General features: G+C 45.1%; 1 protein-coding gene across 6 annotated transcripts in view; it reads right to left on the bottom strand.

The window, feature by feature from the left end:
* The window catches only part of baiap2a (BAR/IMD domain containing adaptor protein 2a), a 175,431-nt gene extending 164,717 nt beyond the window's left edge, over positions 1 to 10,714 (bottom strand). For 4 of the 6 annotated variants that reach the window (XM_060901711.1, XM_060901715.1, XM_060901713.1 and 1 more), the window contains exon 1: positions 10,441 to 10,713. In XM_060901711.1, the coding sequence (XP_060757694.1) occupies positions 10,441 to 10,512 (72 nt within the window). In that variant the 5' untranslated portion in view covers positions 10,513 to 10,713. Of the gene's footprint in view, positions 1 to 10,440 lie in introns of all 6 variants that reach the window. The other 2 variants (XM_060901710.1, XM_060901716.1) reach the window with 1 other exon arrangement.
* Positions 10,715 to 12,668: the final 1,954 nt, after the last annotated feature.

Here is a 12,668-nt window from a genome sequence, read left to right as displayed (position 1 = left end):
ATTACTCATTTTCAGTGGGGAATATAAGATATTTAGGTGCAGAAAGTACTCTGTATTGTTCAATTTACAGTATTGATTTTTTTTTTTTGTGCGCGCAAGTGACAGCAGGGTGCTGACGTCGCACAGCGCGGCGGAGTGCTGTGTATCCACGCTTAGGGGAAAGCCCTGAATACACCTCATAAAAATCATTCCTACCAGCAGCCAGAACACACCCTCTGAGCACGTATACTGCATAGAGTAGCAGACGACAGGATTTGGAAAATCAAGCAATTGAGAATACGAGCCAACTGGAGCGGGGTATGTTTAAATGAAAAGGAGCTATAGGATGGAAAGTTATTCTTTCTCTGGTTTTTGGATGAATAAAGTCGAAAACAACCCTGAAAACCGTTAGATCAGCAGCCTGCTCAACCTGCTTGTCCAATGAAACACTAGTCTGGGTTACTGTTTGCTGCATATCACTTGTTTCATCTAATGAAGGTCTTAAAGGAACAGTCCACCGTATTTCCATAATGAAATATGCTCTTATCTGAATTGAGACGAGCTGCTCCGTACCTCTCCGAGCTTTGCGCGACCTCCCAGTCAGTCAGACGCGCTGTCACTCCTGTTAGCAATGTAGCTAGGCTCAGCATGGCCAATGGTATTTTTTGGGGCTGTAGTTAGATGCGACCAAACTCTTCCGCGTTTTTCCTGTTTACATAGGTTTATATGACCAGTGATATGAAACAAGTTCAGTTACACAAATTGAAACGTGGCGATTTTCTATGCTATGGAAATTCCGCACTATAATGACAGGCGTACTAACACCTTCTGCGCGCTTTGGCAGCGCATTGATATCTGAGCTCCGTATCAATGCGCTGCCGAAGCGCGCAGAAGGTGTTAGTACGCCTGTCATTATAGTGCGGACTTTCCATAGCATAGAAAATCGCTACGTTTCAATTTGTGTAACTGAACTTGTTTCATATCACTGGTCATATAAACCTATGTAAACAGAAAAAACGCGGAAGAGTTTGGTCGCATCTAACTACAGCCCCAAAAAATACCGTTGGCCATACTGAGCCTAGCTACATTGCTAACAGGAGTGACAGCGCGTCTGACTGCGTCTGACTGACTGGGAGGTCGCGCAAAGCTCGGATAGGTACGGAGCAGCTCGTCTCAATTCAGATAAGAGCATATTTTATTATGGAAATACGGTGGACTGTTCCTTTAAAATTTCTGCATTACGTGAAACTCATATCGTAATGCAAACGTGGGAACGGAAAGCGCTCGTTTCTGAGCTGAAACTGTTTGATACCCTGAGTGAGCGGAGGTAGTGAGAGTTGACCTTCATGTAAAGCAATATGGTGTCTAGCAATGAAGGGATAGGTCTCCTCCAGCATGTTTCAGGTTCACTAGCAAGCAGTGATTCACTCTATACACATTTTCTCTCCAGACATCCAAGCTGTCGTCACATGGTCGGCTTTGTACATGTTCTGTAGGTAACTTGTGGCGATATCACACTAACCCGGGTGCTACCGGTGAAACCATGGCAACCAGCACCAAGAAACCAGAGACGAGACTGTGTGCAGCATAAGTGTAGAATAAGGCTCTCAGTGATGTACGTAATGAGGTTGAGTAGGCAGTGAAACATTTTGCAGGTCACGATGTGCGCAAACGACGTCTCCATAATGCTGGAACTGCCCTAGTTTACAGTCACCTTGGTCAGCTTGTTTTCCAGGGCATCGTTTTCTTTACCAAGTTGTTTGACCTGGCAGATCCACTAAAAACATCATCGAGAAAGCCAGATTCTATAAATACGCCAATTAGAAAGTCAACAAACAGGTGTGAATTTGCATACGGACTGATTGGCTCAAAAAACCCCACACCATTAGCACATCGATATTTGTCAGAATTCTGCTCAACCAGGCAGGAAATGCAAGACTGCTGATGTTCTCCTCTCACCCGGCTCAATCCTGCAACACCGTGACAGCAGACTGAACATCATGATCAAAGAGGGGACCTCTTATCATGCTGTAGACTGGTTTCCCAACCGAGGTGCCAGCTGTAACCGCAGGTAGGGAGTGTCTTGTTTACCTGCGTACGCTTGTGTGCATAACGGAGTCTTGGGTGGATTTACTCCCACACCCTGTGGTTAAACAGGAACACACCTTACCAGCCAGAGTGCCGTGTTCATCATTCTCCGCTCTCCTGCGATTATTCAGCAGCTGAGTGAATGTTCTACCATCTCCAATAACCGCCTCCACATTTTACCCTCCCCAACACTCCTCTGCAGCCTGATTTACCCAACACAACAGAAACGGTAGGACTGTGTATTTGAGAAGTCAGATTACAAGGCCTCTGGGGCTCCAGAAGATCTGGGACGTTAAATGTGGAAATGTTTTTGATAATTTAACAAAATCACTCTGCAGTGTTTTAAAAAAAAAAAAAAAAAGAACCTAAAAATCCTTTTTTTGTCAATTTCTCTCTGTTCCCTAGAGATCCATACTGTGGGGAAGTCATGGCCTAATGGTTAGAGAAACAGCTTTGGGACCAAAAGGTTGCTGGTTCGATTCCCCAGACTAGCAGGATTGACTTAAGTGCCCTTGAGCAAGGCACCTAACCCCCAACCGCTCCGGCAAGAGTGGTGGCGTACCTTGTGTCTGATTAGCCAAAGAAAAACTGATGATGTGATCATTAGTTCGGGCATTGAACCCGACCAACTGAACTGAACATACTGTGCTGATCTTGGTCATCTTCCTTTTTGTCAGGGTACAAAACAGGGATGGGGAGGATCAGTAGCCCAGAACAGGCAGATATCATGTCACGGTTATTGATAATTGCCTGGTGGACAAGCCCCCCCCGGGGGGGGGGGGGGGGGGGGGGGGGGTGTTAATCCTACCGCTGACCTATGCCAAAAAAAAAAAAAAAAAAGTTGTTTTGTATGTACAGTGGGGTCTAAAGTTCTGAGACCACATGACCACGAGGCTTGTTTTATCAGTTAAAACTGGAAATAAACAGAAGCTTTAAGATATCTGAAATAATAAAAAAAAAAAACTTTAAATATTTTGAATATTTAATATTCTGCACTATGTCCCTATTTAAATGCAAGCAAATCTGTGCTAGTGACCATGCTAACTGCTTTGTATAAATGGTTAGATTTTCCTCATGGCTAATCTCTTCTACTGAAGCATGCGTTCATACGACACTCAGGACCCCCCCCCTTGTTGGACCATACATTTTTTCAATAGCTGCATAAGAATATTAGAAAAGCACCCACTGCAATTTTTCTAACTTTTTTTTTTTTAAACTAGATCGTCACCTCAGCCTCATTAGGGTTTCTATAACCTTGGCTTCCTGTGGTTTGGGCACGAAAACCCAGTTTGTCAGAGTGTGTGCGGGAGAGGCAGATGTAAGTGCAGATACGCTAAATAATACACAGTGCTATATGAGCATGAAGTGCGTGAAATGCAGGCAAAGTCGTAATCGAGGAAACAGGCAGGAGGTCAATCGAGGTGCGGACAGAATATCAGAGGCAAAACTATACAAGATCAAGGGACGAGAAACAGGAGTTGAAAAACCAGGAGGTCAACAAGGACAGGGAACAAGGCTCTATCAGACACACTCGACGGAGCATAATACTTCACATCATCCTTGCATGGGCGCAGTCCTTAAATAGCCTAAACATTGTTCATTGATTAAAGACAGGTGTTCTTTGTTAACGGCACACGCACAACCCAAGGCACGCCTTCAGGTGCACAAGCCAAGGCGCGCAGGACTGACGCGGTCCTGCGCAAGCACAACACGATCGCACTAGAAAGCATGGTCAAGCTACCAGTGTAGCTGCAGTCTCTTTAGTTGCAAATTATGAGTCAAAACAAGCGAAACTTTCCTCCTTCTTTCAACGTGAAGAGAGGTAAGCAATTTATTAGATATTTTTTTCCATCAAAGTTGTATTTTGTGTCTTCGAAGCCAAGGTTTAGTGTACTGTTTCTAGAACACATCAAGAAAACGTGGAAGAAACAGCAATAATGGAAGAGCCGGTTTCTAAGCTACCTAAAACTAGCAATGGTAATTCATAATGTACTCAGACTGCCAGTCAGTGTGGGACTCCCCCTTTGAAAAACCTTAGCTACGCCCCTGACTCTGCATGGATTTTATCCAAAATGGATCATAAGATTTTGCGCAATAAAATAAATAAATAAATAAATAAACCATATACACACTTCAAAGATTCTACTTTTCACTCAATTTGTCAGTATTGTACGCACTGTATGTTTAAAGGAGAACTGAAGGCAAATTTTTTTTAATCAAAATTCTATTTCTCATTTTATTAAATATCGGAATGCATTTCTGACAGCTACTTTGTCACTGCTATGGACCCTTTTCAGTCACGTGACCTTCGTAAACGCGACCGCCATTTTGGACATGTAGTGGACTTCAGCTCGAATCAGTTTGAATGCGAGGAAGGCGACAAACGACAAACATAAAAGAAAAAGGAGCGAGATGCAGAAAACACCTTCACTATCCAGCGACGTAGGGCATTTACAGAGCGAGCAGAGGGAGAGATATTTGCAAAAATTGAGGTTAGCAGGCTTAGAGAACGACGTTTACCTGCTTCCACCAGGATTGTTCACTGACGTACGGAAGTACACGAAGCCCTCGTCTTTACCTGACTTCGGCCCACATGATCTGTATACCTATGTCGTTAAAAACCCATCGCCATACACATACACGCCAACGTCCGAGGTTCCGGAGCGCGCTCCGGCCTGCTCCCGGAGTGCTCCGGCCTGCTCCCGGAGTGCTCCGGCCGAGGTTCCGGAGGGCGCTCCGGCTTGCTCCCGGAGTGCTCCGGCTGAGGTTCCGGAGGGCGCTCTGGCTTGCTCCCGGAGCAAGCCGGCTCGCGCTGCTTAATTTGAGGGGAACCTCGGCCGGAGCACTCCGGGAGCAAGCCGGCGCGCGCTCCTTAATTTGAGGGAGAGCAAGCCGGCGCGCGCTCCGGAACCTTGGACGTCGGCTCCGGCAGCTATTTACACTGGATCCGGTGTAAATAGCTGCCGGATCATAATTACAGTAAACTAGTAAATCCAGTAAAGGAAAAACTTGAGACTGAAAGGTTTTAACAGTCATCCAAATGACTGAACGTAAACATTGCTACAGTAACATACCAGCTACTTGTTGACATTAGCTAGTCAACAATAGCTACTACAGAAGAACAAAGAGGTTACAATGGGTTATTTTAGCCTATTTGGTTACACACTCGCCGCCACAGAATGTTAACAGCAATGTAATGCCTTTTCTGGCTAATTTTATTCGTCTTACCTCCAACAAAGTGGTCACTACACAAGCGTTGGTATGCCGAGGGCTGCCAATCTGTTAATGGCCGCTATCCATCTTCTCCGTCGGGATCCGATAAAATGATAAACCTTGCCTTGTTTGTTGATGGTTACTACATCCAGGTGCACAACAATATAGTGGCATGATGGAAGTCTTGCTGAAAGTAAAAACTTTCTTTGCTGCCGTTCCTCAATGTTGGCTGTGGTAAACTACTGGTAGTACACGTCCAAAATGGCGGCCGCGTTTGTCGTGACATCACGTGAAAAGGGTCCATAGCAAGTTCTGAGTGTTTGAAATATGTTCTGTAATCTATCAGTCCATATTTCAAAGCAACGTTCATAAACGAGATTCGTTGAGACCTGTGCGAGACATCGTAGGACGGAAGTAAAATGTACAGCGGAAATCAAAGTGACCAACATCTGCCAACGTTGTCAAAAGACACACGTGCCCTCTTTCGAATGGTGACGTAATCAAGCCGGAAGTTGTTTCTTTTGATAGCAATCAGGAAAGTTTGAAACAAATAGGCAGTAATCATCATTTAAACTCGTTTTTGTGCAATATTTCGTTTGGAAAACAGTTTTCAAAATGGCGGCGCAGACACCTGGCTGACACTTCACGTTTCGAAGTCTCGCACAAATCTCGTGAAGATCGCGCGGATAAGCGACGCCTGCTGTGGACCATACGAACTCGATTCAACATGGCTAAAAACCGAACAGGCCGATAAGTATAATATTTAATTGCAATTAGTTGCCAATACGAGTCACGATATAAGGTTACTAAAACCGAAAATATAATTGAATAACATGTTAATTAAGAAATAAAGCAAGTTTAAAAATGACTTCAGTTCTCCTTTAACCCTCAATGCTGTAACTATAAAGAAGAAACGTTTGTCACATGCACACTCAAGCACAGTGAGATTCATCCTCTGCACTTAACCCATCTGAAGCAGTGAACACACGCACGCACACACACACACACACCCAGAGCAGTGGGCAGCCATACTACAGCGCCTGGGAGCAGTCAGGGGTGAGGTACCACGCTCAAGGGCACTTCAGCCCAAGGCAATTGAAGTCAATTTAGAGCCATCAATTAACCTAACTGCATGTCTTTGGACTGTGGGGGAAACCAGAGCACCCGGAGGAAACCCACACAGACACGGGGAGAACATGCAAACTCCACACAGAAAGGCCCCCACCGATCACTGGGCTCGAACCCAGAAACTTCTTGCTGTAAGACAACAGTGCTAACCACTACACCACCGTGCCACCCTAAAGACTTTTCCCTGACCGGGAATCGAACTGTGAGAGTGCCAAATCCTAGCTATGAGACCACCAAGGAGTGCGCTATGGCACGCTTTCCAAATCCCACACCCTGCTGCACTACATACATCAGACAAGGCACAAGATGGCTAAAGCGAGGTGCAGATAACATTCCTGTTTTCCACACTGTGGCTAAACACAGGAAACAAAGGCATCAGCCAGACTTGAATATCATTTAAGTGCAACGAGAACCACATTTACTCAAACTTGTATGTCTGTATTAATGCAACCTAATTAGCAAGCTTGATCACAATACATTACTACATTACATTAGCTATGACTTTTTATCCTGGTCAGCTCACGAACCCTGATGCCAAACACAAGGTAAATTAGGCCTTGATGCTTCATTGTTAGCACTAGTGTTGGGTAGAAAACGGTCACATCACAGTTTAACCTCCTGATAAGAAACTAAGAAGCAGGGCTTTGAACCGGTTCAAGGAACGAAAACCGGGAACTTTTTCTATTTCACATGGAACAGAAACGAAACCAGAAACTTTATTATTTTTTATGTTCCAGAACAGAAACGCTTATTAAAAATAATGGTAACCGGTTAATACCGGTTTTTATTTCGTTCCTCAGAGTTTCCGTAGCCTACAAATAAAAAAGTCATTCTTCTCCTGCGCAAGTTTCTATGACCCGCTGGGGTTCACTTCCTGTATGACGTTCGCTGACTGAATGGAGAGAGCGGGAGGGTGGACTACTATCACGTCTCCACATCTTAAATAAGAGGTAAATATTGCAGTCTATCGTTATTCAAAAACGTCAATTTCAAACACGATATCAATATATTTGTCCACGTTAATGAGAGGCTCGCGAACCTTAAATTACGTTAACCTCTGTTAGCCTATCAATGCATAGGGCCTGACTCGCCTTTGGTAACACACTAAATGAATAATCTTTCATTTTTGGCACTTTTTCTGTTTGTGTAGATGGGAAGACATACTGAGAATCCAAATCGCCAACATTTGAAATAATTGTTTTGAATTATTTCTTGTCTTATTTAATGAAGGTTGTAATAGAATTAGCCTACATTTGGCTTAAGCTGGATGAGACAGAGACATAATTTTATAGCCATTTGTTAAACAGCTGACAGGGAACGTAATTAACCGTGCTGGGAACGAATTTTTTTTTGTTCTAACCGGTTCGGGAACGTCTGTTTAATGGTGGAACCCAAAACCGGAAACGTTAAAATTCCATTTCTGTTCGGAACGAACCAATAGGAAAAAAATTCTGGTTCAAAGCCCTGCTAAGAAGAAACCTTTATTCGTCATGTGCACACTTCAAGCACAGTGAAATTCATCCTCTGCATTTAACCCATCTGAAGCAGTGAACACAATTTCCCAGGTATCATTATGCAACAGGAAACAGACACGGGAATGGACAGCTCTGGATTCAGATCAGTGCTGTCAAAGTGTTATAATAGAGAAGTATGGTGTTGCTCAGTGAAAATGTCACGATTGCCTGGATCTGTGAGGTCCACCATTCACCCTCAAGTTCCTCAGCAGTAAGCACTTGCCTCACTTGGAGGGGAAAAAACAAACATCTTCCAAATGAAAACATGGAAATGTGTAAAACAATACCCTGTCAGAAACAGGGGTACAGTAGGAATCCATTTCTGCCCCCAAGGTACAATCTACACTAATGTACCCCCAAGGGCTCATTACTGTACTTCAAGGTAACTATCCCTGTGTTCCAAATCGCTCACTCGTTCACTACTCCCTTTAGAGGGGATTACTATATAGAGGACTATATAGTGAGCTCACTGGTAAAGTGAAAAAACGCTTTTGGACACTAGTCCATCACGCTGGTATTTACATCATTACTATCGCACAATTAAAACGTGCCAGATCAGTCGGCTGTTGGGTTTTCAAAATAATTAATAGATGCATGTAGTTTTGTAAACAAATACATATTATACTGAGCGTCTTTCCCACATCAATCAATACAAAGTACCTGCATCTTTCAGTTTTTTTTTAAATCAAGGCTTTCTTCTTTGTTGCTGCCTTTTATTAAATCAAATTTGAGACACTTAATTTGATTTCTTTCAGCGCGAGCACAATGCATGATGGGATATATTGCTTTGGTTAGTGACCATCGGTTGTACACTACTTTTCATGATGCATTGTGGGATACTTTGAGTGTGCTAGATAGGGTGGAAATAATCCTCACTATCATTTCAGACAGCACTACAAAATGGCGTCCCCACTATATAGTGAATAAGGAGGGAGCGATTTCGGACACAGGGTATCTGTACCTTTTTAGGGTCAAAAAGGTACGTATATATGTTCCCAAGCTGTATATAAAAAGGTACAAATAAGTACCTTAGATGGTGCTGCACCACTGACAAGCTGTCGCACCCATAAAGATACAATAACGTACCTTGTTTTCTGAGAGCGTACAGTCTCCTTTCCTCAAACAGTATCTGACAAAGGCTATGACATGACTCATACCAGGATCAGACTACATAACATTTTTGTCTTTCGCGATAGTCACCAGGTCAGATTAGGCAATCATAGTGCCATACATTCTTGTCAATTCTTGGTCAGGAGACTGGAAACAGTACAAGTTTGACCTCAACCAATCATCGTTCATGTCACTGGGGAGGAGGGTCTAGAACTTCTCAATCGTCACCATCTAGGAATACATCGTAGTTGTCAAGCTAGGCGAGGAAATACAAAAACACGTCATTCCTGGTGCTCTGTTCGTATTTGGGCCTGATGCTGGAAAAAATTGTCAGCCAAGAAAACGTGTTCAAATAGAGCTGAATTCATGTAGTGATCACACAGACTGATAAAAGTTTTTGTTTTATCTGTAACCGCTTATCCGGTGCAGGGTCGCGGGCAAGCTGGAGCCTATCCCAGCTGACCATGGACGAGAGGCAAGGTACACCCTGGACAAGTCGCCAGCTCATCGCAGGACTGACACACACAACCATTCCCACTCGCGGTCAATTCAGAGCCACCAATTAGCCTAACCTGCATGTCTTTGGCCTGTAGAAGGAAACCCACACAGACACGAGGAGAGCATGCAAACTCCACACAGAAAGGCCCTCGAACCCAGGACCTTCTTGCTGTGAGGCGACAGTGCTAGAAAAGTAAATACAGAAGGGAAACGCCGAGGTGGTGTTTTGTGTCCAGTGGAACGCACAAGGCAACACCCTACAGGATACAGGACACGTTCGCTTGGGGTTGAGCTCTCAGAATAGTTCCTTTGTCCTCGTTTTAGGTGTTGGACTTCAGCTGCCCTATTTAAACAGGCTTATGTAGCTCTCACAGGAGGACTGCTGCTTAATCAAGAGAAAGGAGCAAGTTGGGGAGTGAGTGAGTTGATGTGAAACTGCCTAAGGGCAGAGTTGAACTGACTTTAAAAAAAAAAAACCTGTTGCAACACAGCAGGTCGTTTCTAACACACCTGTAAAGGAACGGCAGGAATGAAGCCAAGCCAAGCCAAGCCCTGAGCTTGACATGAAGGCAGGAAAAAAAAAAAAGACATTTAAGCAAAAAAGCAAATGAAGCTGTTTTTAAATCCTTCTCACATCCTAATAGAAAATAAGGTATGCTATGCGAACAAGTTTGTCCAGTTAACAGCTTGTGTTTGTTTGTTTGTTTCCCCCAACACCCAACAAGAACATTATTGATATTTGGACACATGTGGACACATGTGGACGCGCGCGCGCACGCACGCACCCTGCAGCCACACTACTTGAGCACTCTTATTCTTCCACATGTTCTTAGGTCTAAATTAACTCCTCAGTAATTCCTAAAGCCTGCTCTGTGAGGTGTGACCGAGAGCGCATCATCAGCTCCTTTACCTTGTAGACATTCTCCGTAACGCGGTGAACGTCGTCGGTACGAGACATGGTGAGATCTTCAGTCCAAACCATAAACACTCTCTTCTAAAGAAAAAAGGCTTATCCGAAACACGTCCTGGGTTTGTTTTTCACCTCCTAAACGCGATAGGAATAGAATAAAGCTGAGTAATATCTACAGAAACTCGCTGTTCTGGCTCTACAGGAGCTGCAGCTCAGAAGCGCCCAGCGTGCTGCCTGCGGTAATTGAAAAGGACAACACACGCTCTCTCTCTCTCTCTCTCTCTCACACACACAGAGTTTGGAAAACACGCCCCCTTTTTGTTTTAGCTCCGCCCGCAAGGCGTGTCTTCACGGTACCTGTTCACATTCCCCGCCTGCTTAGGCTCAGTAACCATGGCAACCATGAGGGAACAATAATATTGAAAAAGAAAGCAAGCACAACTTTATTCATCACACACTTGTGAAGGCGGCACGGTGGTGTAGTGGTTAGCGCTGTCTCCTCACAGCAAGAAGGTCCTGGGTTCGAGCCCCGGGGCCGGCGAGGGCCTTTCTGTGTGGAGTTTGCATGTTCTCCCCGTGTCCGCGTGGGTTTCCTCCGGGTGCTCCGGTTTCCCCCACAGTCCAAAGACATGCAGGTTAGGTTAACTGGTGGCTCTAAATTGACCGTAGGTGTGAATGTGAGTGTGAATGGTTGTCTGTGTCTATGTGTCAGCCCTGTGATGACCTGGCGACTTGTCCAGGGTGTACCCCACCTTTCGTCCGTAGTCAGCTGGGATAGGCTCCAGCTTGCCTGCGACCCTGTAATGAGATGAGACACACTTGTGAAACCCAGCTGAAGCAGTGAACACACACACATACCCAGAGCACTGAGCAGCCATGCGAACAGCGCCTCGCTCAAGGGCCCCTCAGCCCGGATTAACTGGAGAAGGAAACCCGCACAGACACGGGGAGAACATGCGAAACTCTACACACAAAGGCCCTCGTTGGCCACCGGGCTCGAACCCAGAACCTTCTTGCTGTAAGGCAAGCGTGCTAACCACTACACCACCGCGCAGAAAGAGTTTCTTGAAGTCAGGTGACTGAATAAACACGAGGTGAAAATGGCTTTCGGTTTGACACTTAAGGGTCAAAAGATTGGACATGGGATGGTGGGGGTTTTTTTCTTCAGTTTTCAACTGCCCAGGTGGGTGAGATGCTGGTGCAGTGGTTAGTGTTGTCATATCACAGCAGGAAGGTTCTGAGTTCGAGTCCAGTGGCCGGCGAGGGCCTTTCTGTGTGGAGTTTGCATGTTTCCCCCACAGTCCAAAGACATGCAGGTTAGGTTAACTGGTGACTCTAAATTGACCGTAGGTGTGAATGTGAGTGTGAATGGTTGTTTGTCTCCGTGTGTCGGCCCTGTGATGACCTGGCGACTTGTCCAGGGTGTACCCCGCCTCTCACCCATAGTCAGCTGGGATAGGCTCCAGCTTGCCTGCGACCCTGTAGAACAGGATAAAGCTGCTAGAGATAATGGATGGATGGAACACCATCTCTCAGTTTGGAAAACACACCCATTTTGCTTTAGCTCCACCCACAAGGCGTGTCTTCACGGTACCTGTTCACATTCCCCACCTGCTTAGGCTCAGTAACCATGGCAACCATGAGGGAACAATAATATTGAAGAAAGAGTTTCTTGAAGTCAGAGGAGTGAATAAACACACGAGGTGAAAATGGCTTGCAGTTTGAAACTTAAGGGTCAAAAGATTGGACAAGGAACATGGGATGGTGTTTTGTTTTGTTTTTCCCTTCAGTCTTCAACTGCCCAGGTGGGTGAGATGGTGGTGCAGTGGTTAGCGTGGTCACATCACAGCAGGAAGGTTCTGGGTTCGAACCTCATGGCTGACTGTGGCCCTTTTGTGTGGACTTTGCATGTTCTCTTTGTGCCTGTATGGGTTGTCTCCCACAATCTGCTATCCATCATGGATAATCCTGATCACCCTCTCCACCACACACTGGACAGAGAGCAGAGCACCTTCTCCTACAGCTTCACTGTCAGAGGGACCGATACAAGAAATCTTTCCTGCCCCAAGCCACCATCCTGTACAATAACTCACCGCTTATTTGTTTACTGCCATTAGTTATTTTGGACCACTAGAGTTTATCCATCCATCCATCCATTATCCATAACCGCTTATCCTGTGCAGGGTCGCAGGCAAGCTGGAGCCTATCCCAGCTGACTACGGGCGAAA

The sequence above is a fragment of the Neoarius graeffei genome, chromosome 20 (genome assembly GCF_027579695.1).
Source record: "Neoarius graeffei isolate fNeoGra1 chromosome 20, fNeoGra1.pri, whole genome shotgun sequence".
In the NCBI taxonomy this organism is placed as follows: Eukaryota; Metazoa; Chordata; class Actinopteri; order Siluriformes; family Ariidae; genus Neoarius; species Neoarius graeffei.
The sequence above is the reverse complement of the archived record's forward strand: the minus strand, read 5'-3'. Positions and strand labels throughout refer to the sequence as shown.